The sequence below is a fragment of the Merops nubicus genome, unplaced genomic scaffold, assembly GCF_000691845.1.
Source record: "Merops nubicus isolate BGI_N331 unplaced genomic scaffold, ASM69184v1 scaffold6949, whole genome shotgun sequence".
NCBI classification, from domain to species: domain Eukaryota; kingdom Metazoa; phylum Chordata; class Aves; order Coraciiformes; family Meropidae; genus Merops; species Merops nubicus.
This window is the reverse complement of record NW_008630076.1, coordinates 11,794-38,308: the sequence shown is the minus strand read 5'-3', so window position 1 is coordinate 38,308 and position 26,515 is coordinate 11,794. Positions and strand designations below refer to the sequence as shown.

Here is a 26,515-nt window from a genome sequence, read left to right as displayed (position 1 = left end):
CCCACAGAGCCATTTTAACTACCTTGTGCTGCTTAAGAGAAACACTGGACTGAAAAAGAAACAGTGCTGTGAAAATAATTGTCACAGGATTACTCTGGTTCTCAGCACTCTGCACCAATGTTGCTTATATCCAACGCCCTTGGATGGCTGGTATTGCTAACCCCTTAAAAAGTGAGCCATTACTCACTTCAGGGAGAAGAGAAAAATCATGTTTCCACTTGAGGTTTCCCCCATTCCAGCCTTTGCTGGTCAGTTGTGTTGGCTTAAAGCTTTAAGGTAAGGGATGGAAGTGTGCAGCTTCTGAGGTCATTCTTGTGCCATGGACAGAATTCTCCAGGATGAGAGGTTCCTTGCTGCCTGCGGTGATCCTGGCATAGCTCGCAGCTGAGCTCTGAGCCATGTGGGAAGTGATGTGTCTTGAGACATGTGCTTTTCCATGGGCAAACAGACAGTTCTGGGACCTAGCTCAAAGCACCCACTTCCAGCAGGTGTTGTCTGCTAATGGGTTTTCTCAATTCATAATTCTTGTCTGTGTCTCAGTGCGTGTATTCATGGACTTACTTAGGCAGAATTACTTAGAGGCACAGGGCAGTGCTCTTGCCATTTTACAAAGGGTGACCTGAGGAAACTGTCTGATTTGGAAATATTAGCATGGAAGCAGTTTAAGTTACTGTGTTTCATCCTTATGCAATATTATGTGAGAAATGACTGTACAGTCAAGAACACAAACCATTATTTCAAATCTGCTTAATCCGATTATTTCTCTTGTTTTCGAGGCTTAAGCCAAAATAGTGTTAGGTCCCTGACAGTTACTTCAGTGGTTCATAGTGCATCTTAAAGCCTGCTTGTGGTTTCTTTCATAGCAGGGTTAAAGCTGCAGTTCTAAAATCCCAATGGTTATTTCTATCCTTCTTCCCATCACAGAGTGCTGTACCTTTGTGGGTTACATGTCCCCACACTGCCTTTCCTCATCTGATGGTGTCTGGGTCATCCCTTTTCTATGTGTTAAGTAGCTTTTTGATTTTTAGTATGAAATATCAATTGAACAAGTAAGTTGTACAAAAACCAGACTATTTCCTTAGTAGAGAAGTTGCCACCACCTGGTTTTTACAGAGAATTAGGAGTGCTTCAGACTACACAAGCTATTCTAGTGCAGATCTCACTGGTCATTTTAGAAACAGGAGTGAACTTCCTATTGTGACCATGTATTAAAGGTGGAGGGATTTTATAGCTTTTGCATTTTTCTCTGAATATTAAAAAGCCTGTATTAGAAATAACAATGAAATACTGCATTGGGCATGATTGAGTTTTCAGATTTGAAGCAGTAAAAGTCTTACATTTCAGGGCATTTATTCAGAAAATCACATTTGTTTGTATTGACTAGTTATATCCTAATCTGTATGTAAGCAGCAGACTTCCATGCATATTGGTTTAAAAGTTTTATTCTTTTGACTGGCCTCATCAAGATGCTTGGGACACAATAGTTAAAAGCAAAACTGCCTCAGAAATGTGGAATGTGATAGAATCATCATTACAGATTAAAAAAAAAAATAGGAAAATTAATTGCTAACTTATTGGAATCTGATTCTTTTATTCCCAACAGAAATGATTTTCTAAATGTAAATGTTTTTGTTTGTGTAGCCAAGTGCTCATGTTTCACCTGTGTCACGCTGAGAACAAGGGTGCTGAATCTGAAGCCTCACGTGTTATCTAACCACATCACTATGCTGACTCCATCTTAGCTCCATTTATCTCCTTCATTTGTGGTGTAGGAAGTAGGAAAACAGTGGGTTTAGTTGCTGCATACAATAGTGATGTGCTCTTTTATCCTATATCTAAATGAAGCTTCTCCCATAAAAAGAGTGTTTTACTGTTTATATAAAGAGACTGAAAGCTGAACATGGCAAAAAGAGCATGTATGCAAGTGTTGATGAGGCAGAATAGAAACCACTCAATTTGACCTGTGAAGAAATGACGGCTTTGATACTGGTCTTTTTTCCTCCATGAAACCATCTAACAGATACAGTTGATACAGAATTATTATCCCTTGTTTTCACAGTTAGGTTTTTCTCTATTCTGCTAGACTGTTGAATGACTAAATGAACATACATGTGCTGGCTAAATGGAAATTAAAAATGATACTTAAGCTTTTTCTCTCCTTACTACAATGATTTCTGTTTGTCTGGGTTCTGTTTTAAAAGCAGGATACCTTTTTAGTCTGGTGTAATTTGTCTGGTCTCCATAGCTCAGGAACTTCGCAGTGGAATTCTTCCTGCATGTGGAGAACACAGATCAGTTTTACCAGGAGAAACAGCTCAGTGGAGACCACAGTGGAAACAATCCTGCAGACTTCAGGGTGTGTGAAGCACAGTTCTCAGGAACTGAACTGGAGATTTAGAGCTACACTATTTAGGCTAAATGAGGACATGTGGGTATTACTTGACATCAGTTTTTGCAGAGGGAAGGACAGGCAGAGTTACCTACTTACATTTCACTGCCCCATGAAATTTGGATTCCTTTTTTTCCAGATTTGGAGAATGCTGTTAACACACAGCTGTGGTCCTCTCCCTAGACAAGAAGACTCTAGTATTTAGAACAGGATTCTGTTCTATTTCTATTCTATTTCTGTTACTGTCACTACAAATCCTTAAAAAAACCAGCCAACCAATAAACCACAAAAAAACCAAAATAAAACAAAACAAACAAACAAAACAACCCAAAAAACAACCAAACAACCAAGAAACCACAAAAACAAGTCAGATAGTTGCTACATGATTGAAATAGTGTGTATTGATTTACTTTAAATTTATAGGTAACAGATATTCAGCATTGAAGTTAGGACCCAGCTCCTGAACTGCTGTAACCAGATGTGTTGTGTGGTCTCAATTTTTCTTAGTGTACGCATACTAGAATTAATTATTTTTAAGTGAGATTGCCTTATTATATTGCTATCTTTTTAATGTATCTGTATATGGATAAACACACATCTGTTGTCTATAGCTGCACTTAGGACAATAATGGAGTAAACCTTTTGTTACAATACAGTATTTGGAATGAAGAGAACTTTGCACAGTTACCAAAAAAATACCATGATTATCACTTTCAACGAAGTATTTCTACATCCATGTAGAGGCATTAGTTGTTGACATTTCTTCTGATGCATCCTAATCAGCTGATGATGCAAACCCTTCCTGATGCTTAGGCAAGGTGCTCCTGTGTAAATAATGTTTCTAAAAAATCTGGCAGAACACAGGATATATTTGATTCCTACTAAAGTTCTTAGAAATTAATAGTCACTGCACAGGATGCTAATAATAATTTTGAGTGGTTTATCTCATAGGAACTATGAGTGGTCAAGGACTGCAAAATGATAAGCAAAAAGTTTGAAAGGTGAAATGTAAAGTGCAGAAAGGTTTTAAACTAAACTCTGCTTCTTTGATTTATTCTGATTCTTGGCTATCATTATAAAACAATGATAAATAGGATTAATTAATGAGAATTAACATTATAACAAATTGAGATATTCTGTAATTCCAGTAAGCCGAAGTATTTATGTAATATTAATGAACTCTTCTAGTTAACTAACATAGTTGTCATCTTTTTTATTTACGTTGAATTTCCAAAGCAGAATTCTAAAATATTGATGTAGATGAGCATAGCTGCATTTAAAGGCACTAGAAGCATCTTTCTGGATTGTTTAAAACCTCTGATTATAAAAGACCCCTTGACAACTTCATTTTAAAAGGGTCATTTTTACAGAAATCCTAATTTGTGCCACTGCCCATGTGATAAGTTGCTTTGAGTGCACACAGTTTGTGTGTTTTGAGAATATTTAGCAAGGCCACCTCTGGCATTTCAGAATCCTCCCCTGGTAGCTGCAGACAGCAATTTGTTTAGTGGCATTAGAGGCTAAGATAAGAAACTGTGTCTATCTAAAATTAAAGAGGAAGTTTTCTACAACAGTAAACAGAAAGTGGTTTAATCAGGGTTATCCCTCTGTGAATACTTTTAAGGTTTTGTTCATGCAAGCTGTTTTTTTTCCTTAGAGTTCTGTGTAGATGAAGGGATACTAACAAGAAAAGAACCTGGGGAAGGGGGGTTTGTCTTGTTTGGTTTTTTTAAGTACAGAGGGTTGAAATTTGATCCAAATTAAAAAAAAAAAAAAATTACTGTAATATTCTTTTCATTTGTGGTGGTTTCATGAAGATCAGATATCTGTCAGGGATGACACATAATGAAGTCTTCCTGCCATATGATCACCTAGGTTAATTTTGTTCACACACACAAGTTTGTGGATGGACAAGTACATCAGATCTGATCCCAGAATGCTGAAGGTGGTAGGAAGCAATGCCCCAGACATTGACTTGAACCTTCTAGTCTGCAAGTCCCTATTAAAGTAAGCTGTGCCAAATTCTCTTCACTGAACAGCAATGCTTATTGTCCTTCCTGAGTAAAGTACAGGCAGTTTTTTCCATTATGAGCACACTAGAGGGTAAATGGGGAAATACTGTACCTGAACTGCCAGGTTTTCATGCCAGTCTTGGAGCCTGTACTAATACAAATCACACACATTCAGCTGGACTAAGATTCAACAAATGGGAACCAGATTTTATTTTTTTTTTTTTTCAGGAAAGCTGAAGTCCATAATACTTGTTTATATTCTATCTCCGTTTTTTCAATTAAACTTAAGTGAATCTGAAGTAGCTAGATTTCTTCTAAATCCACACAGCTGAGGAAACCTGTGCTTGCTCTTTCTCTGAATTTTCACTGAGGGGCTTTTATCTCCCCCTAATCCCACCATTTCTGTCAGGACATAATCTCTTTCTCAAATTTACATTTTAATTACAAGGCCAGCTGAACTAGCTAAAATCAATAATGTCAGCATTCAGCAGCCTAACTTCAGCTGAAACCCCAGCCTCTCTCTTTCCTTCCATCGATTTATCTTCTGAACACGGGCTACCTTATTGCTTCAGGCAAATAGGTGCCATTTGGTCAATTTAAACAAAAAAGGGGATTTGAACATTTTTATGATTCTTTCTAAAAGCCACTATTGGAACAGTTTGAACCCAGGTACTGCACTTGTGTTGAAATACACAGAACAGCAGAATTCTTAAGAAATTCTAAAACTGCACCTAATCCCATCTGTGTCTTCAAAACAAAACAAAAAGCCCACTGACATTGGATACCATTCAGCTATGGCTGTGTGGTGGCTTGTCTTTATCTTGTTGGCAAAAGCTAATTTTATATACAAATATCCTTTAAAAAATCCACAGTAGAGGTGGTGTTACTGATGTTGTAGTGTATTTACCTTTAGCCATTTTTCTGTTAATAGTTTAAAATAAGAAATCAATAGGAAAATATTTTGTTCTTGTAACCCTTAAGAATTCCTGTATTGATCTTTTGGATGTGATTTTATCTATCTAAATGTCACATTGTCCATTTATCTCTCTTGCCTTTTCGGTGTGTTGCTGACTGCTTGTCTCTGCTGTTCACATCCTCTCCTCCTCAAACAAGATCAGTGTAGTGAATGAGCAAACATGCTCATGAAAAAAATGGAATAAAAATAAGTTTTGCTGAGAACTTTTAATACATATTTTTTTCTGAAGAAGAGAGAAGGTATGAGACTACATCTGCTACCTTCTGACTGATAGTTTGTAAATAGTACGTACAGAAGTGCTTTTGATACTGTTGCTTTAAACAGTGCTTTTCAGAAAGATATTCTTGTGCTTAAAAGATTAAGAAGGAAATATTAAACGATAAATACAGTCTTAAAAAAAGATTAAAAAAGCAACTTTAAATTATAAATACAGTCTTAGCAATTCTATACTACAGATACAGTGTATCACATGTTCTTCACAGCTCACCTTGCTTGTGCCAAAGGGGCCTGTTCGTTTCTAGCTGTTTCTGTCATAAAAGGAACTGTACTCTTCCAAATCCTGATGATTCTAAAGGGTGGTTATAACAGAATCTTTTGGGTTAATTCTGTTTCATTTTGATACAAAGCATCTGAGAAGGGCTTTTTCCCTTTCTAGCCAGTTGACAGGAGCTGAGATGCAGTCCTATCCTGTCCTCCTTCAGTCCTATCCTGTCCTCCTTCCAGATACATAAATTCAAGACTTCTACTGTAATATTTCACTGAAGTGCTATTTAGAAAGCATTTTTGTGAAGGCACCATTATGCCTCTTGAATGGCAAGTCCACAGCCTAATAAATGTAATGAGATAATTTCTTTTCTATTTAGCCTAGATATTTCTCTGCTTAGTTCCATCTTACTAGGCTTAATGACTGTTTCTCTCATTGCTGGTACTTCTGCTAGTTTTGAGACCCTTCTCCAATGCACAGATTAGTCCTTGAAATTATTTTTTAAACAATGATCTTTAAAGCCTTGCTGACTTTGGGAAGGGAAGTTAGATATCAGGTGAATGTTCATCACTTTCATTAGAGTATGTGATGTGGGCCAAGACTGAGTAAGGGAGGAGTAGTGTCAGGCATGCTCAGAAGCAGCACCAGCCAACAGCAACATGGCCTCTGTCTGTCTACAGCTGGTTCTACCCTCCAGGCTGAGAACATAAAGATTAAGAAGGGGTCATCCATCCTTCATTGCATCACAGTCCATGATAACTTCACTCCCCAGGAATCGTTGGAGAGCTCAAGCACCACTGTCTTCCAGGATGCTCTGCCTTTGGAATGTGGTCTTTGGTTTTAGGGTATTTTCCAGAGTGCAGAACAGGGAACAGGGGAAGAGCTGGGTCTGACACTGGCTTCAGACTGTGGTGAATGGCTTTTTCCCCACTCTCCAGTGCTTGCTACCTGTGGACATTCAGGCAGTTGAGTACATGCTGAAGTCTTTCCAGGACAGCTGCTAGGCTGGCCCTACTGAAATACCCACTCAGATGTGTGTTCACTCCTGTGGGCTATCTACAGATACTCAAGTAGCCTTTTCTTAGGAACAGTGGGATGCATCACCTTGCCAGAGCAGGGTCTGATCTCTCTATGGACATGGGAGAATACTAGCACACACAGGTTGAACCATGGATGTAGTTGGCCTCCCTCAACCATCTTTTTCAAATGGTCCACATTTCTCTTGTCGTACACTGGATAAGCAGAAGGAATGTATTGAGTTGTTGGGGAGGGTGAGGAGGAGGCAGAGAAGTCTCTATGAATGCTCATTAACTGCTGATGGCAAGTGCTGTCTCATCCTCTTCTCCAGTTCCTTCTTCCTTCCCTCTTTTGTTTTGAAAGGGCCAGGTAAGCCATCTGCCACCCTTGTTGCTACTGGCCTCTGCCCTGAATTGCCTCGACCTTCTAACATTTTCCTCCATTGTTACCAGAGTAAGCCATTCTAGACAGAGACACGGGGTCTCAAATGGTCTAGAAAAGTTCTCATCCTTGAGAGTGTTCTGGGTCTCTCCTACAAGTCTGTTGTATTAAGAATATCTAGGAATGACTGAGAAGTGTACATTCACTGTATGCAGCAAAATTAGGAGGCTACACATGCACACAAGCTAGATCCAATGGTTATCCAAAAGCTGTCCAATGATAGCTTTTGTTTCCCCTCTCCTTCTGAGGGGCCCTAGCTTTGTTGATGTAGAATTGTTGGCTCCCTCCAGGGAGAGGATATCCAGGAACTAGGTTAAACAGGGTCTTGACAGACCATTCTGCTCAGTGCCCTAAGCCTTGGCAAACCAGAATGTCATTCCCTGAGCAAGGCCTCTAGTCCTGATCCAGGTGCTTGGAAAGGTTAGATCCATAGGTATCTAGAAGGTTGCCAGCTCACCAAGTTGACCTGGAGTTAAGCCTTCTGTATGATTACACCCCATAGTTTACAGGGAATGCATGGTACAAATTAATTTGGGTCAGGATGAATTAATCTAAGACTTTATAAAGTGGAAAAGAGTCAGGGCAAGCTGGTCTCATTTTGTTTGTGAAAAATAGGTTTTTCTCTGAAATGAAAACTGTGCACCAAAGCTACCTGCTGCTACGAGTCCTGCAACTTGCTGTTCAGAAAGCAAGTCACACCATTTTACCTTCTTCTATTTTATTTGATGTCTTGTGATACATTTAATGAGTAGTGAAAGAAATTAGCAAAGCAAGAAAACTTCTGGATACAGCTTCAGGGCTGGCTGGGAGTGGGCAAGAGACTGAAAGTCCCAATTAAATACTGGCTAAAACATGCCAGAGAAACTGAGGTTGCTTTTCATATGAAGGCTGAGATAATTCGCCTAAAATTTTAGTTGTGTGAAACCATGAATTTTTGGTGTTGGTTTAGGTGGTTTTGGGGTGTGAGACCTTGCATTTCAATCACTTCTTTTATAAACAGGCTTTCTGATGGAAGATGGAGTCTGTTACGTTGGCGTGAACGATCACGTCTTTCCATTATTAGCTGTCGTTGGCTGAAGAGTTCTTGTTACTACTGCCAGCTAATAGAGTTGCTTCTCTAGCTCAGCAGATAGAGGCCTGTGCTGTCTAACTGCTCAGCCTACCTAATTTCATCACTACACTCTGTGCTGACTGTCTAATCTAGCTGTATAAAGTAATTAAGCTGCCCCACAACTGTGCTGAACATCAATGCCTGGTACTACCTTGCAGTGGGCTTGTTCCTCAGGTGCAGTTGAGGCATTTGCTGCCTCTTGAGCATACTCAGTGAGTAAGGTCATTGCTTCTGCCAGCACTTAGATATTTTATCTTTGCAAATCGTGTGGTTTAGTATCTGTGAAAGAACATTCTCTAGACAATTCTGTTTGGGGATATATTTAGGAATCAAAACTCAGCTATCCTTAGTGGTGCTGTCCTTTAACAAATCAGGAAAAAAAAAAAGCTATTTTCTTTTATATTCTCAGCTCTGAAGGGTCAATGTGGTAGCTGGGAATCATCAAAGAACAGGGAAATGCCTCATACAGACTTGTTTTTTTTCACCAGATCTCTGCCATCCATGCTGGGTGACATGGTCCCTGTTCTTGTCAGTCATGTGGTGCAGTGCGTCTCCCACCCACAGCTGGTTTCCCTTTGCCAGGCTGTGAGACTTTCAGCTGCACTTTTTGCTGAGACACCACAAAGAATTAATCTTAGCACACAGGAGGATACCCATGCCTTTCTTTTTGCTTTCTACTACTCTTGGTTTTCTTTTGGCACTGTAGGTGTTGAACAGTAGTGGAAATCCTTTCCTCTGTTTCACCTTGATATGACCTAGGGTACAGAAATGACATACCAGCAAGTAGGAGTGATGCTAGAAGCTTTTATACAAAAAGCAGTATTGCAATTTAGGCAAACATGTATTGTTAAAATCCTTCCTTCCAAGGTGAAGTAACATCATTCTTTGTTGCCCCACCATGCCATACAAAAGGTGAAGTGCTGTAGGTAGTTCCTCAGTATGTTCCAAAGTAAGAAAAACTTCACAGGCAGAAGTATCGCACTGTCTCTGAGTGGAACTGATGTCCTGCTGCTCTCAGTTTGCATTAGACATGTAACCAGCATCCTGAGTTGTTTGGCCCCACTGTGAATTGCTGAGGGAATCACTCCTAACCATTGATTTTTTTCTTGCAGGGCTAGAGCCCCAGTCCCCTCCAAAAGCACCGGTGGGGAAGACGTCGGTAGGACCAGCACCGCTGAGCTCCTGCTCCCAGCTGAAAGGGAATGAGGATGAACTTGATCCAACCTGTGCAGCTGCCACACTGAAACTGATTAGAGACAAACTACCAAAGCTGCCACCTCCACATGCAAGGTTATTTTTGGTTTAATTCTTGTAGAGACCTCTTGCTCTTATTTGTATTTGTTAGTCACGAAACCACACAGAAAAGTACTCATGAGCTAGGCACAATGTTAAGGCTGTCTTGGTTTCATTTTGAAGTTGCAGCTCTTTTACTGGATGTACATTCACTGCTTAATATTTAAGGTTTTGTTTGTGATTGCACCAGGATGTTAAGGAACCTTTTACTACTCACTTGATTTAGGTTATATTTGGTGTAAGTGGCCTTAATGAAGATATGAAGTGTTCTTGTCTAACAAAAATCTCATCCCTGTTTATTGGGCTAATTATTAGTTTATGACTAAAAAGAACATATCCTAAAACTAAATTAGAAAATAGTTTCAACCATCTCTTGGTTCCTAGTGATTTTTTCTGTCAGTGCTGCCTGGAGGCATGTTTTGCTGATTCCAAAGACAATGCTATTCAAAGCTTGATGAAACCCCAACTTTGACTATCATTTATCTGTGATTTGGGTATAGCACTGGAGCAATCTACTTAGTGGCACATTTCTGAAAAGACATTTATTGGCCAAGAAAGCCCCCAAAACAGAGCAAATTGAAATTGTAATGTGGGAGAGTGGGTTGCTTCAGTAGAACTACAAAGTTTCAAGTATTCATGTGTACATTTTGACTTTCTCTTTAAGAATTTAATATGAGTCAGGTGAGTAAGACCATGTGAAGCTCAGTGACTACCCAAGGGCTCCATAGTAGTACTGTATTTTCTGAGGACTGATGAGTTCTGCAGTGGTGTTGCACAATGAGTATATTGCACCTGCAAGATGGAATTTTGTCTGCAAAAACAAAGACTTTGCAATCTGTGTGACTACCGTGGGCATGAGTTTACAGAATCAAAATATACTAAAAATATTTTTCCACCTCAGTACATCCCATTACACCTCTAGGCTTCTACACCCATGGCAGAATACATTTTATCTAGCTTTAGCTGGATGTGCAGGTAAGCTTTTTGGTGCAGCCTGCTGTATTTAGGTATAGTCTGTATCATTTGTTTTTTAAAGAAAAAAAGGACAATCCTGTAAAGGTAGTTGTAGTCCTAGGTCTAAGAAAATGCTAGCACTGGTGTGAAAATCTGATGAAAAAAGAGAAAGTTGTGATCACTGCTGTTCTGTATTGACTTTTCATCAATTTTCTTCAGTGACTCTTCAGCTACTGATCCAGCAGCCTTGGCAGAGCCTGACAGTAAGAGAAGAAAACTAGAAGAAGAAAGAGCTAAAGCTCCCCTCATGCCTTTTGGATTAGATCTTCACTACTGGGGACAGGATCAGCCAAGTGCAGGGAAGATTCTCAAGTAATGCTTTTTTTTCTTCTAAGACAAATTAAACAAATACATAGATTTACTTGTACTCAAAGGTCATGCAGTGGGGTGACTCCTATTTCTTTTGATAATTACTTTTCTTCTTTCCCTTGTGTTGTAGGACCTATAAACAAAGTCAGAAATTCTACCTTTAAATGTTATTTGTTTTGAGAAGATGTGATACTAATTAAATATCCTTTGATGCTTCAAAGCACTTTTTTTTTTCCTGATCTTTTCATGTTTCTACATTATTTGCAGCATGGCATCACTTACTCCAATTTAAACTGGTACCTCATTATGCAGAGTGCTATACATGATAGACATTCCCTCTGCTGGAGAATTCACAGCCTAAACAAATAGCAGGCAAGGTAGGAGAAAGTCTAGGGAGGTGTTTGGGGTATTTTTCCTGACTTCACAAGTGGTAGCTAAGGAAATTGATATGCTTGTTCAATCACATAAGAACGAGGTGGCAGTTACAGGATTTGAATTTTGTATCTCTCACTTTCTGTTTTGGTCTAGGAAGGTTTTGTGTTTCTTGAACACAAAGCACTGCTGACTTAGGGAAAGCTTTAGCAATGTTGGGGAGAAGAGATGGTAGGTATACATCAGAACTTGTTTCTAGTAGTCAGTTTTTAAAACTCCTTTTTAGCACTAGTACATTCATTTAAAAGTTGTGATAGTCCTCCCTCTATGTATAAATTTCATTTAAGTCCTTTAACTTTGTTTTCTTACCAAAACAAACAAACCAACCCAACTCATAATCACAGTGTTAAGACAGTGTTTGCAGACAGGAAAAAGAGGAGAGCTTTGCCCCTGTGCTTGTTTGCATAAAATGCTGAATATCTTTTAAATTATTGAAAGCTAGGGAAATTTGTTCTTTAACACAGTCACTCCAAGCTTTGGGTTCTGTCTCATGTGGTATAAGCTCTTCAAAGCCTATAAAATGGTTAAGATTTTCAGCAGGGCTTTAAGAAGCATTTGTCTGTGATAATGCCAAAAAAAGTAGTAAGGCTTTATTTTACATTGCAAATGAGTTATTCAAGTCATAAGTGAAATCAGAAGTGTATTTCACTGCCTGTCTGCCTTGTGCTGTACTGTTTTATTTTTATGCTTTCCAATAAAATAGAGGTCACACTTCTGAACCTTATAGTCCATAAGTACAGATATGCCAGTCTAACTAAATTTAAGTAACTCTGCACACAAAACTATTGACCCTTGGGTATAACACCATATTTATTGAAAAATTAAGGTAGTCGTTGGCCAACTCCTTTAACTTTTCTGTATGCACACATTCTGTCTCCATAAGGTGCCTAGGGGGAAAAGAAAGAAAAACAAAGAACAGGTACAGAATTTAAATTTTTAAAATCTGAAGTGGAAAAGTCTTTTCCCTTCACCTCTTTAACACTACATCTACTTAACTACAGCATTTACAATAAATTAAGATTTTGGTAGTGAGAATGTAGCTACCAGGAAGATGATTTACTAGGGAATTTTTGCTTAGCTGGTAAATGGTGGATGCTCACCCTCTTTAGAAGGTGACAGGAACTGTGGGATTACAAAAAGTTTGGGCCAAACCATTTTCCCTGCTTCTGCCTTCACTCACACAACTCATTAAGCTAATGTAAGAACTCTTAAAATGAGGGTGGCATGGGCCTTCCAAACTCATCTACCCTACTCCTTGGATTAAATGAGCTTACTCTTTGGATCTGAGTAAATTAGCTGGTGCAGCACTTTCTATGACTGTGACAATGGTATTTGAATTAACTCATTTAGCACTTGCTCCAGGATCTCTATATGCATCATATGGCTTTAGAATTTATATTCATTCAAGTTTTTTATAATCTTCCCATCATCTTAGGAATGGAGTTGATATAAATTTGTTGAAAGAGTGCAACATTTTCTCTGGAGCTGGGCTTTCTTTTCTATTTCAGTTAACCATTACTTGTCTTTTTTTTCCTCCTGATATGTAGCTATGTAATTTCCATTAAAGCCTCTGTTATTTGTCTAGATCAGTAACACTCTTGCTATGAGTGTGAGTGGAATGTTGCTCTTCTAGTCACTTATCTGTTCCCTTCTGATCCCTCTTATGAAAAGGTTTTACTTTACATGCATCATTTTTTCAAACTAAGAAATATTCTCATGTTCTGCCTTTTTAAAATGTTGCTTAAATTACAACAGTAGGCAATCAGAAACATTTGGGAATTAGCTCTGCTTGTTTTTTTTTCTTATCTGCTTGTAAGTCATGCTGGGAGAAAATTAGTGATAAGCTTGTAGTGAACAATAATAGTTATGAATATTTGTGTAGGAACTGGGCTACTTTAAGTCCAGTTACCAAATCCTGATCAATGATACACTGAGTAAAGCATAATTTTAATTTCTTTGAGATTTGTTAGATGCAGATTTGGGGGATGAGGTGGGCAGGGCAAGTGGAAAAAATAATTGGGAAGTTTGGCATGATGCAACTGGTAAATGCTTCTTCATTCTCCTGTAACGGTAATTGGATAATTTAGAGGGGAGGGGAGACCAGACCACCAAAGGACACTAGAATTTTGCCAAGAGATTCTGTAGGAATACCTTGCACTTAGAAATCCTGCATGTTGTCTTTTTAGGAATGCTTTCCCCTCCTTTTGTCTGTAAGGTTAGAAGCACAGAGCTAGCAGTCAGTCTTGCTTTCGTGATTGTTTTGAAACTGAGCAGTTAAGAAATTTAATTCTTTTATTTCCTATCTGTTGTAAAATCTAACCACATAACTTCAGAAGCTAAAATTCTGTACCATTCAAATGTTTGACTAAAGCCATGTTGATACATTGTAAAGATTCATAAAGCTTTTTGTTTAGGCTATAGTTTGCAGGATTATGTGATTGAAAACCTTTTTTTCTTTTTTAACCAAAATTTGTGGAAATACGTTACTATGTTAAGTGTTTGCATATATATGGCTCTGCAGTCTACAGAAGGCAAAGTCTCAGAAGCAGGAAAAACATCTGAAGATATTAATGAGTGAGAGGACTTGTATATGGATAGAGAAAATCCTCTCAAATCAGTCTGGGACTGGTTGGGTGGGAGAGCTATGTGGAAGAAAGGAACTGCAGAGTGTTCTTTATGAATTTTAAGTTCTTATCAAGACATCTGTCACCTAGATATCTCCATTTTGCTTGCAATAAGCAGCAGACATGCAGGCTGGAATCTGGAATGTTTTTTTGCTTAGTGTAGCTGTATTTTTTCCTCTTTAACTTCATATTTCCTTAAATTTGGGATGGGATTGCTGATTTTTAACTTCAGATGTCTTAGATAGATATCTAAGATTCAACCAATAGCCCTAATTTCTTTTCATGGTTAGGAGAAAGAAACATTTACTGTCAGAGAGACAGTCAGTGCATCTTAAGCTTAGCATCTAAAAGAGTCCAGTAATTACTCTCTGGGGTTGCCTGTTTCTCATTATAGACTACTGGCAGTCCAGGGTGGCTAAAATGAAATTATGTGAATACTGTTGAGAAAATTTGGAAATACTACATCACTCGTGGGTCCTTGTTCCCATTCTCTCCCACTCCTCAGGTCCACTGACATGGTACTGATTTTCTTTGTGCATTTGCCTATATATGTCTGTAAATGTAGGCACTACCTTAATTTGCTAGAGGAACACACCCTAAGTTTCTCAGATTTATGGACACTCTATAGGAGCAGCTGAAAGAAGGAATCTCTGTAAAGACTCAGCTGATTCTTCCTTGGTCTCAATATATTGCAACATATTCTGATTTCAGCTCCTGCTTCTCTGCTGCTACAGAAGTACAGCTACCTGGAATAACATCAAACAAGACCAAACTGCTTCCTCCCTGATCTATCTTCTGTGTTTAGTCATAGAAGTATTTTATTGTGAAGGATGTTAACTCCAGAACTACAAAATTATTCCAGATATTGGATAACTGATTCTGAATGTCAGATCATGAACTAGAGCCAAGACTTGTAACAGGTTAGCAGGTTAAACAAGAAATCAATACTAGACAGGCTTGAGTGATATTATAAAAACATTTTCGTAATGTAGGAGTCATAAGAAAGAATGTTAGATCCTTAGGTTTTTCTAATTCACTAGTAAAGCTTCCCTTTTTTTTACATGGAAGTTTACCACCGTATGAAACTGGCAGCTTTATGTGCTTTCTTACAACTTTATCTGTGAATGTTTTTCTTTCATTGTTTTCCCAGATTTGCTTCTGAGCATCGATTTTGGGCACCCAGTGAAGTAGAGGAAGAGGTGGAAAATAAAGAAATAACTGAAATGCTAAAAACTAGATATATAACATTTGCTGGCAAGTTTGAACCAGTGCAACATAAATGTCGAGCACCAATGCCCGATGGGAGACTGTGTGAAAGACAGGATCGAGTTAAGGTGGGCACCAAGTTATATAAACTCCAGGATATTTGCTATATGAAGGTGATCTTTTTAAAACATGTCCCTAAAACTTTATTTCACATGGTAAGGGGAGCTGAAGATAATTGTGTCTGGAGAAGTTTGCTGTTGATATGTGCTTCATATGGGAAGCACCCTTTGGGTGAAGAAGCTGTAAACATTTAAGGAACTTTCAACTATTTCTGGCATTCATCATAGGTATTTATGTGTTATTTATTAGTGTGATAGATGAGTGCCTGGCAATAAAGCAGAGACAGTTGGTTGCCAAAACGTTTTCCTCATTTAGAGGCATATCTGATAATAACTGTTTTTAGAAACTTGTGTGTTTGAGGGGCAAAGAGATTTTATTTACATTTCAGGTTTTATGAAAGCTAAATGCTACACAGCCTCCAATTACAAGCCCTATTGAGCAGAAATACTTTGCTTAAATACTTTATTCTACTGTTCCTTTTCTTCCTTTGTTACATCGGAATAAAGGATCTGAATGCACTAAAATACTTCAGATGGGATTGTTACAGGGTAGGGGTGTAGCATAAACAGCAACATATGATGCAGCATTGATGCCCTTGTTCCAGGCTTGGCAGGATGTGCTTCCTGGGTCTTGAAACTGGACGTTCATGTCATGAAGAGCTTATTTCTTTGAGATTCTGAATATGTTAAATACATTATTTTTATGGGATCCTGGTGCTTTCTAAGAGTGACTGGGAATCAAGCGTAGAGTTTTGGTCCTTGATTCCAGTGTCTGGCTTTGAGCTATGTTGAATGTAAGCATTTTCTTTTCATTCAGAAGTTTTGAGACTTTTTCCCCCTTTCTTTCTGAAGTGCCCTTTCCATGGAAAGATCATTCCTCGGGATGACTCTGGGATTCCCATTAATGCAGAGGACAGAGCCAGAGAAGAAAAGATGCGGTTTGAGAAGCAAGCAGCTCAGCCAGGTTTGTGTCTGCACAGCATCTTAAAAAAAACCTAGAAATTAAAAATATTAGGCAGAGGTGGGAGATGAACTTTAAATGTAAGTGTATTATCCTTATTGTGTATAAATTATATACAGTATTTATAGTATCTACAATATATTGACAAACTACAATAAATTTATGTCGTATCTATACTGTATCTATATATAGAGCTTTTTTGTTGCTCAGGGCACATTGCATTTGTTTTTTTCTTTCCCAATAGCCATCATAATCTTTCTAACACTTCACAGACAGATGAATTATAGCATGTAACTTAAGGAATGTGTTTATTAGGAAAAATTAAACCTATTTTCTGTAAAATGTGTGACAGTAACTTTTCCTATTCTTTTGAAAAAAAATCTTGCAATCTTGCTGGTCCCTAGGTTGAGATTCATGTCACATGATGATAATATTATTAGGATCACTGTATCATCACAAATACTGTCAGAGTGGGGGTTTTGTCACAGTGCAGGAACTTGTTTTTCCTGTATCTATTTGTATCTATCATATTCTATATTTCCTGTATCTCTTCACTACTTGTGTTTTGGAAGAAGAATTCTTGACCTTGTTATGCAGTGTGTCTGTGCAGCATTGCTAGTAAATAAACTAGCACAGCCCTCAACATGGCTTGGCTTTATAGGCATTCTGACTAGTCTGGATGTTCTAGTAAGCCTGATGTCTGTGATGGGTTTGAGGAAGGGAGCAAGCAGACCTGTGCTGGTTAACTGTTTACATGCTACTGTGCAATACTCTGGATTTTGTTTTTAAACAATAAAGATGGACAACAAAGCTAACGGCCTTCTCCCTGCATCCTGGCTGCTGCTTTCAGGTGTGGAGAGAAAGCTCATCCTTCCCCAAGATTATTTGGGCATTTTTAGCCAGGATAAAGCTCTGAAGTGTTGGGTAAGGAGTGCAGGCAATGAGAAAGACAGCAGGCAATGAATACACGGGTGGAAAGACTTCCAAGTAAGGAGTGCAGGCAATGAGAAAGACAGACAGCAAGCAATGAATACATGGGTGGAAAGACTTCCAAAGAGAATAAGAGACTTTTTTGCTGCAGTACAACTAAACCTCATCAGTAATAGATAGGAAGTAGATTTCCATAGAGTGGCAGGGGAACTGCAACCTGGAAGCTGCTGGAAATTGATGGATTGCAAAGGAAGATAGGTGAGAGGGATCTATCCAGCAAAGACAAAGATTATAGTTTGATAGAGTCAAGGCTTTTATTTAAACTGCCATACTCCAGAAGGTCTTAGTTTTCTCTGTTTTAAGCTGTCTATTCTAGATTAATATTCTGCGTTCTAATTAAACTTACCCATAGGCTTTATCATTTTGATAACTTGTACTATACTCCCTTTCAGGATTTAGTTCTCTTCTAAGCTCTGACTATTTCACCAATTTTATATTTTTTATTAATGAGGCTACTTAAACCTTCCATGAAACCCTTTCAGAGTATAACAGTTGTTGCTCTGTTATCCAAAAAGGTCTGTGTAGAGTGAATGTGCATTTAAACATTCAACTGACCTCCCAGTTTCCTTTAATACTGATTTGGCCATCTTTGAGTGACTGTTCTTGGCAATGACCAGCACTACACCAGTGTAGCAGTTACTGGTGTCTGCACGTGTCTGGAAGTGCTACGTTTGTAGGTGGTTTCCATACTTGTCCAGGTGGAGTGAACTACTTTGAACTGGCATCCAGCCAACAGCATGGGCACAGAGGGACTGTCACAGCAAAATCCAGGGCACAGGGTGGATGTTGTGCTAAAGAAGAAAGTTCTCAACTTCGTTGTGATAAACTGAAGCTAGTAAATCAAACTAGTAGGTGTTCCTGAGTTTCTAGTTTCAGACTAGAAACTAATACTCTGGTATAAAAATCACTTGCACTGAAAAAATATTGATTTTTCTTTTTTTTTTTTTTTTCCTGTGAAATTGCCATTGCTTGAGGCTAGACATAATACTTATTTTTATTACAGTGCCAGCTCGGTGTTGTTAGAGGCTTCTCACCTCTGGCCCACAAGGATGTGTGTGTTAGTCCCAAACCAGTGTTGATGTTGCTGCGTTGCATTATTGAGTGCAGTTGTTAAGCTGAGATGTCATTCAAAGGTCCATCCCATCTGTCTGGGGAGATACTGAACAAGCTATGGCACTTTATTTATTGGACAAAACCTTACAGGTTTCTAAAGCCATACATATACCAGCTGTCACTAAATACTTTTATCCACTGCTTTTTGTTGCTTTCTGTTTTTTTTCTGAGCCTCGCTATTTTTATATTTGTTTTATAATATTTTCATCAAGCTTTTAAAATATTTTTTTTGTTTGTTTTGGGCTTGTGTTTTAGGGAGGGATGTTTGCTTGGTTTGCATTGGGGTTGGTTTGTTTGGGATTTTTTTACCAAGGACTTGAAGCAAGTCCAAGCAGTGAAGCTATGGACAATATACAGGTGGGAACCCACTTTGTACTATAAGGGCTTCAGTCTTAGGGCTGACAATATCATTTGCTAATGACAACTGTTGGAAAAGTTTTGAAAAATAGGTTAAAATTTGAGGATCAGTTGTATGGTTAAATTGCACCAAAATTCCTACATCATCTTTCTGTTGGATGGAAGATTTATTTTCATCCATGTGTGATTAAAGGGGAAAACAATTATGTAAAAGCAACACAGTTCATGTGATAATGCCTGTTTTGACAACACTGCCATTGTTATTTATTTTTTGACTTAGTATAAAAATTTAAACTCTATCTGATGTCCACAAAATGGTGCTTTGGGCTCTTCAGTCCTGAAACAATAAATCAGGTGGGATTACGCTGACCTGCTAATCTGCAGCGCTCATCCTTTTCCAATAGTTCGCACACAGGAGCAAATTAAGTGCCTATTTTTTGTGTCAACCCTGAAGAGTATCTGGTTTTTCAGCCCTTAGTGACTTGTTAACAAACAGGTATCAGGACAGGCTGGTGAAGGCAGGCCGCTGGCCAGTCAGATGTGAAATAGCATCTCTTTACTAACTACAGTATTGATTCCCGCCTACCCTTGCAAACTGTGTAATTTTCTTTTCCCTGCTGCTAAACTCAGTAACAATGTATGAAGAGCTTTAGGGGCCCATCAATGCTCAAAAAGGCTGCTCTTCCCTGGCATTCTATTGATTTTTCTCAAAGGCTTTTAAATTGCTCCTTCATTTTACTCAAATGCTCATTTCATCTCTACTGGATACCGGCATTTTTTCGTTGTGTTTAAACAATTGCTCCATTCACTGGGTTCCTAAACTGTGACGCCTTCTTATTACTGGGAGATAAACTGTTTAGACAGTTTTCCTTAATCTTGGATTAATCGTTCCTGTATCTGAATTGTGCTGCTCTGTATTCCCTCACTTCAAAAAAAAAAAAAAAAAAGTCTGTGAAGTCTTATGATCTATCAAGTATATGTATTCTGTTTTCTCCCTCTATACTTCTCCTGCCCACTTCCTGTGCAGCTTCATTTTCCTCGTGCTTTTTGGTGTGTTAGATTTTAATCAGTCCTTGCTTTCACGTATCATAGTAGGCTAGATCTAACCTTTCCTTGGAAAATTGCTCTGGTGTTCCTAAACACCATGCTCTTAAGTGAGGACATTGCCTCTGACCTTCCCGAAATGTTGTTACCATCATTTGTCACATCCAGTGACCATCCTGGTGTGTAAGTGAAATCATATAGTCATTTAGGACTGTTTATTTTTCTGTATATACTGGGGTGTTAAATAAGGGTAGTAAACATTCAGTGTTACAATTTCTGGAGGCAAAAAAGCTGAGTGACATACAGGAAACTACACAACAAATGACAGGCAATTACTGGTTTCTGAAATACAGAATTCTGACCTTCTTGTTGATTTTGGACCGTGTCACTCTTTGCAGTGGTACTTGTTACATTTTTTTTCCAACCCGTATGCTTGAATTCCTTATAATGCAATGCCAGTTTTCTAAATTTCCCCTTGAAGATATCCATCTTCTTGCCACCTTTTAATTCTTACCTTGCACTGTGTTACCTTGTTCTGATAGACAAAACTTTACACTAAAGGTGTGAGACCACGGCTTCCTCAAAGCATTTACTGTCTAAATTGTGAATGCTTTTTCCTGTGGTGGCACCTGTGATCAGGATACATTTACAGTGTATAGTTGGATTCTGAATTATTAAGGAAATGAAATTTGAAAGTAGCATCTTTTTCAAACACAAAATTGGGCTCCTGGCAACAGGGTCGTGTTGTCTTATTCAAGAATGCTGTTTAGGTATCAGATACCAGTTCAAATTTTGAAGCAAATTTAGTTCTTGGATGCAGAAAAGTTACAGTGCTGTCACCTCTACTCTGCTCAGAAGTTAACACATTCCATTGGCTTAGATTTATTTTAAAGCTTATTCAGAATTTGATTTTGGAGATAAGTTCCTCAGCTGCATTGTTGGCATTTTGTTCAATATCTAAATAATAATCAGAGTGTTTATGTCACCTCTCCTACATGGAATAGTTTCCTTGGAATTTTTCTACTGTGCTACTTCAAAAACTTAAGTCTTCCTGCAGAACAGTTTTATCTACAGCAGTTAATAATAGATACTAATCCCAGACTGACAGGGCTTTTTCATCAAGATCTGTCATGTTGGCTAACTGCTTTATACTCCTCTTCCTTTGCCTGGGTTTGGAGTCTCAAAGTGCTTTTTTTTTTTTCTTTTAAACAGAGTGGCGAGATCCAGAATTCATGAGAGAAGTTGAAGCAGCTACAGGAGTGGATCTTGGTTCCTCTAAAAATAATGGAAAAGGAGGGAAAAAGAAAGGCAAGAAAAAATACCCAAATCTGACAGACCTGAAGCAGCAGGCTAACACTTCTCGTTCCCGGCTTGAGAAGAAAGTTTTCAATAAGTAAGATGCTTACGTTCTCTAAAGCTGATAAATCACTGTTTCCCTTGTTCCAGTGGTATTTCCTATTTCTACATTAACATGCTCTTACTAAACAACTTTCTCTGCTAAATGCAGAGCAAGAATGCCTTCCAGATCTCTGGAGGGTAAAGAGTAGCAGGTACTGATGATGAGGTTGTTTCTTTGAGAATGATTTTCAGCTATTTTACAAAATTTCCCCATGAAAGATCTTTTTTTTCCCATCCTTTTCAATTATTATTTTTTTTTTAATGCTTTAATTGCTGCAGAGGCATCTCTGGATTTATTAATCAGACGAGTGCTATTTCATGTGTGTGGGTAGCACTGGATCTGGAAAGATGGTGATGTGTTCAGAGTAACACTACTTACAGCATCAGACACATTGTGGTAGTGTAAATGGAGTGAAAATTAAGTTTTACCTTTTGAAAGCCTAAGATGGGCTGTTCTGAGCAGAACTTCAGTTAATAAAAGGATCTGTCAAAAATCCTTGGCTTTTGGTGTGCAGCAGTGTCTTGGCAGCTGCCCTCAAGCCGCCAGTGAATGCTCAGAGACTTTCCCAAACTTTTGACTACTGCCTGGGCTTCCTGTGTGTTTTCTCTGCCCCCTGGGTATTCTCAGTTGCTAGCTGGGCCTGAAGCAGTGCCTTCCAGTCTAGCATGTCCACACAGCAATCCCTTCCTCTGTGTGATTCAGTGACACCCTGCCATTGCATTCTTTCCCTCCTTTACTGAGAATACATTCAGTTGGTTAAGAAAAATATTTGGATTCTTTCGTTAGGGTCCTTGTTCACTTAACCCCTGCTGTCTTTTGTAAATATCAAGGCCTGGAACCTGCTCTCTTTTCAGTGCAGGAGTTTGGAGATTAATCCTTGTGCCAAGGTCACATGGACACTGTTCTTCCTGCAGTGGTGCTGTTTCTACACACCTCCCTTTCCTCCCAGCACATGTGCAAACTGTACCTCTCAGCCTACACTTAGCTCCAGAAGAAACTGGGTGTCACTAGCACTAAGACATGTCAAAGTTGTGCCTGTGACTTATATAGATGTGTAGGAGTTAACTTTAAAGCAGGCACGCTAGCTCAGATGGAAGTGGGAGCCCACCAACCCACCAAGCTGAATGGGTTTTAGAACATACAGCAGCTCCCTGTGTCCACTCTGTTGCACTGTTTCTGATATATAGTGCTGGTGAGATGTGGCTACAACATATATTTGCCTAAGCATGCTCTGACCTTTAGCAAATGGGAAGCAGCTACAGCTGTTTAAAGAGGTCCACGTGTCAAAAATTGTGTTGTCAAAGGAAAGTGAGAAGCATAAAGTTGTCAGATCAGAAAAGCAAAATTATTATAAAATCACTAATGGTGTGTTATTTCCTGAACGTACTGGATGAGTTGAATATCAAGGCACAGTATTTATTTAAACTCTGTTTTTCCTTTTGTGATCTAATGGTTATAGTCTGTGATATAATGGTTATATCAAAGCCAAATCCACATTGCTTTGAGTTAGAGAAACAGCACATTTTCTGTGAAATTCTGAAATTATCTGATACTAGTTAGAAGTCAGAGACATACAGTTTTAATGACCAGAATTTCATATCAACTTTAACAGATTTAAAAAGCTGGTTTTGGTTTACAGTGGTTTGTGCTAATGATTTTGAGTGTGTGTTAGTGCCAGGCATAGGGAATCAAACCTGTCATGTTTTTAATAGGTTTCATGCTTTGCAGCACTAAACAAGATGATAACCTTGGCTCCTTATAACAACCCCAAATTACTTGAAATGTATAGGTGATAAACCCAGGCTCTAGTCTGCCAATAAAGTTAAGTGAAATTGCACACAGATCATCAAAGTGGGATCTCATTTCATTTACAGTATCGCACAATCCAGTGGTGCTAATGTAAAACCTACATGACATGAAAGTGTCAAGGCCACTCTCCACTGCTAAAGGCTTACTTTTCTCCTACCAATTAGGCAACGTTTGAAGTGCAAAACCATGACCACATTTTCCTTACTCTGGTAACTTTATTGGCAGAATTTTGTTAAAAGTATACCTCTTCCAAGGTGTTTTTTCAAAATGCTGTTTTTCATTACAGCTGCTGCTGAGAAAATCTTTAATCCCACCATTTAGAAACATTATTAAGGACTATCTTCTGTTTTCAGATGTTTCAAAATGGCTTTTGAAATGAAGCTGTTACAGAGAGCAGTTCACTAAAACAGAAGTCAGCTTGGCTTTCAGAGATAACCACAGGAGCAGAGCTGGCATAGTGTGTAGGGCCTGATCCTGGGAAAGGCTGGTGCACACTACCAGGTGGATGTCTTGTCTTCATTTTACCTCACAGCCTGCAGCATCCTCAGAAGTGACAAACGGTGACAACATAGAGTATAACAGTACTAGACTTGAAACCATTCATTTTGTGTGATGGAACTTAGGGTCATAGAATCATTTAGGTTGAAAAAGACCTTTTAAGATCATTGAGTCCCCCCACAGTTGGGACCTGCAGGAGGAGGTGCCCTCGCCCAGAGTGTGCAGGTCCTCACAGGTGGGCCTGGGGAATCAGTGGCACTGCTCGTGACTGCAGCTTTGCAAAGGGGTGGCTGAGCTGCTGCTACACTGTGGGAGAGGGAAGGGTGGCACCTCAGAGACCAGCTCAACCCTTCCCCTCAAGGCTGTCCCTCCAGACCTTGCTAGTGCTCAGGGAAGGGGGATTGCTGAGATTAGTGCTTGTGACCCCACAAACTCTGCTCGCAGCTCTCCTGCAGACCCACCTCCCCTGAATTTAAAGGAAGGTCCCCCGCTCCTACTCTCTGGGCCAATCCCAGGTGCTGCTCCTGTGCCCCTCAGTTACTGCAGAGACTCAGGGCTGGGGCTGAGCAAAGCAGCCAGGCCAAGATACTTCAGAGGCCTTTAGGGAGTGAGGATGTCTCTTTCTGCTCTGCTCTCCTCCAGTTACTGCTGGGAACTTTCTACCTGTGGGTCATTCTGCAGCCTCTCACTGTGATATTTTGGGTTTTTCAGTGTGAGCATCAACAGAGAGAGAGAAAGCTTTTGATTTAGTACCTGGATTGTTATCAGTTTCTTCTGCTCCAGAATAAATTAAAAGAAATAGGTTTGCTAGTGGAAAGGACTTGTGGAAAAGAAGATCCAGTCTAGGTATCATATGTGGAACAGAGTTGGGTTTTTTGGCTCCAGCTACATTAAACTTGCCAAGTGCATTTCTGCAGGAGTGCCATATTCCTAAATGAGACCTAGGCCCTCAAACCCAGCCCATAGCTGGTACACTTCCCACATTGGCAGAGAATCCAGGTCTTCACAGAGGTGTGTTAGGAGGTAACTTCCTTCTTCATAAATACAGGCAGGGTGACATCTGAGCACATCTGCAGATATCAGCCTCAGATTCCTGAGCTTTTGTGCTAGAAGCACCTAAAGAACAACAAAATTACTTAGGCAGGATGCACTCGGCTGTTCCCAAGAGCTACAGTATGTTTCTGTGGGGGCAGATGTACACAACAGAGGATTCCCTTGACTTCTGCTTCTGCCTTTCTCCTGCTTTCTTACCCTCCTGGAATCATGTACCTGTTCCTCTACCTTAACCGTTAAAGGATAATAGACCTGCTCTCTCTGTGCCATTTATGAGGATCACCTGCTCCTATTTATGCTGTCCAAGCATCATTTTCCTCACCTTCAAATTCTCAGTAGCATGATCTTCACTAAAGAGTTTGGGGAGGGAAGAAAATGAAAGTGTCTTCACTCAGCCAGTTCAAAAGCATAGCAGTCGCTCCCAAAAGGAGAGAAATCTGGGCACCATCTTCAGTGGAGGAAACAATGGCAACAACTAAAGAACAGTGATGTAGGGGCAAACCCTCAGGAGATTTAGGAGCACCAGAAAACTTAAGAGCTCCAAAGCTTGTTCCTTTATTTCCTTTTTGAGTCTGAAGAACACTCCAGAGCTGCCTTCAAGCACAACAGGTACTGCAGAGGGCTTGAACACTTGGGTGTCAGAAGGTAGCAGAGATCCCATTCCACTTGATCCAAGAATAAGATACAGGAGAGACTGTCCTGACTGTGCTAAATTGTAATCACTTAACTGTTCTGCAGCAGCAATCTGTCCCTCTGCATAAAGATAGATGACCATCTCTGGTGTCTACCTAAATTAGTGTTGTGCTTGTGGATTAAAGTTGCTGCTCAGGAATGGGGGTGATGCTCCTCGTGCGAGCAAAAGAGTCTTACTCTGCCCACAGCTGCTGAAGTGGGGTTTTGGTAACCTGTGAAAGGAAGGTTGGGTTATAGTTGCATGAATTCAACAGCAAGCTCTTTCCTCACTAAAATATTCTAGATTCTGCAGGTTGGATTTCATAAGGTCTTCTGAGTGATAGATTTTTTTAGATCCTGTCAGATACTTATTTTCCCCCCTCCCTGGAGCAGTTAGGCGCTTTTGGAACTCTAACTTGCTATGTATGACTATCAGAAATAGTGCTAGGAGGCTGGAGTGCACAGCCATTAAACTAAAAGACTTTAATTTGTTTACTCCTGTTAATAAAATCATGGCTGAATTAAACTATTTGTATTGCTGCAGCTAATTTAGTTAACGAGGCAGATTTGTTCAGGCTCATCAGTGCAGTGTGCAGAAGCCTGGTAGTGATTAATTATAGTTCATTTTCTTCCCCCCAACATTCATAAACATTCTCTGAGATTGAGTAGAATCAACATAACTGTTTTTAATATTTTTTTGCTTCTCTTTCAGAGGTGCTGTGAAACGGGTGGTGAAGGCGATGAACCGAGTGGACCAAAGAAAGCACGAGAAGTTTGCCAACCAGTTTAACTATGCACTGAATTAAATTGTCAGTCTTCTTCATCCTTCATTTTACTACCAGAGTGCAACTGCACAAAACCTTTATCACAGATCTTCACATTTATGGTGAAAGTCTGCTGGGTGCATTTTTACTGGGGTAATTTTTAAAATTGTTTTAATCTTTAACTTATGTGATAATGAACATTAATTTTGGCAAAGATATGGTGGTATAGGATGGAATGAATTTAACAAGTTGATAATTATCTGATATGTACATGAAATAGAGCATGTTTTATGACTTGTACACACTCTGGGTAAAATATTCAGCATTTGGGTTTTTGCCTTCCTAAGGGATGCAGGTAATTTAGACCTCCTTTGCCAATGTGTGTGTTGTAATTTACCTCCAATTCTATGCTGTCAGAAAACAGATGC

The 26,515-nt window shown here is 39.2% G+C and overlaps 1 protein-coding gene across 1 annotated transcript in view; it reads left to right on the top strand.

Moving 5' to 3' along the window:
* Positions 1-26,135, top strand: part of LOC103779515 (UV-stimulated scaffold protein A-like) — a gene marked incomplete at its 5' end in the record, with an annotated part of 33,336 nt that extends 7,201 nt beyond the window's left edge. The window contains 6 exons of the mRNA XM_008947141.1: positions 9,543-9,720; positions 10,897-11,049; positions 15,253-15,436; positions 16,280-16,391; positions 21,105-21,285; positions 26,036-26,135. Coding sequence (XP_008945389.1) covers positions 9,543-9,720; positions 10,897-11,049; positions 15,253-15,436; positions 16,280-16,391; positions 21,105-21,285; positions 26,036-26,129 — 902 coding nt within the window. The remainder of the gene's footprint in view (positions 1-9,542; positions 9,721-10,896; positions 11,050-15,252; positions 15,437-16,279; positions 16,392-21,104; positions 21,286-26,035) is intronic.
* Positions 26,136-26,515: the final 380 nt, after the last annotated feature.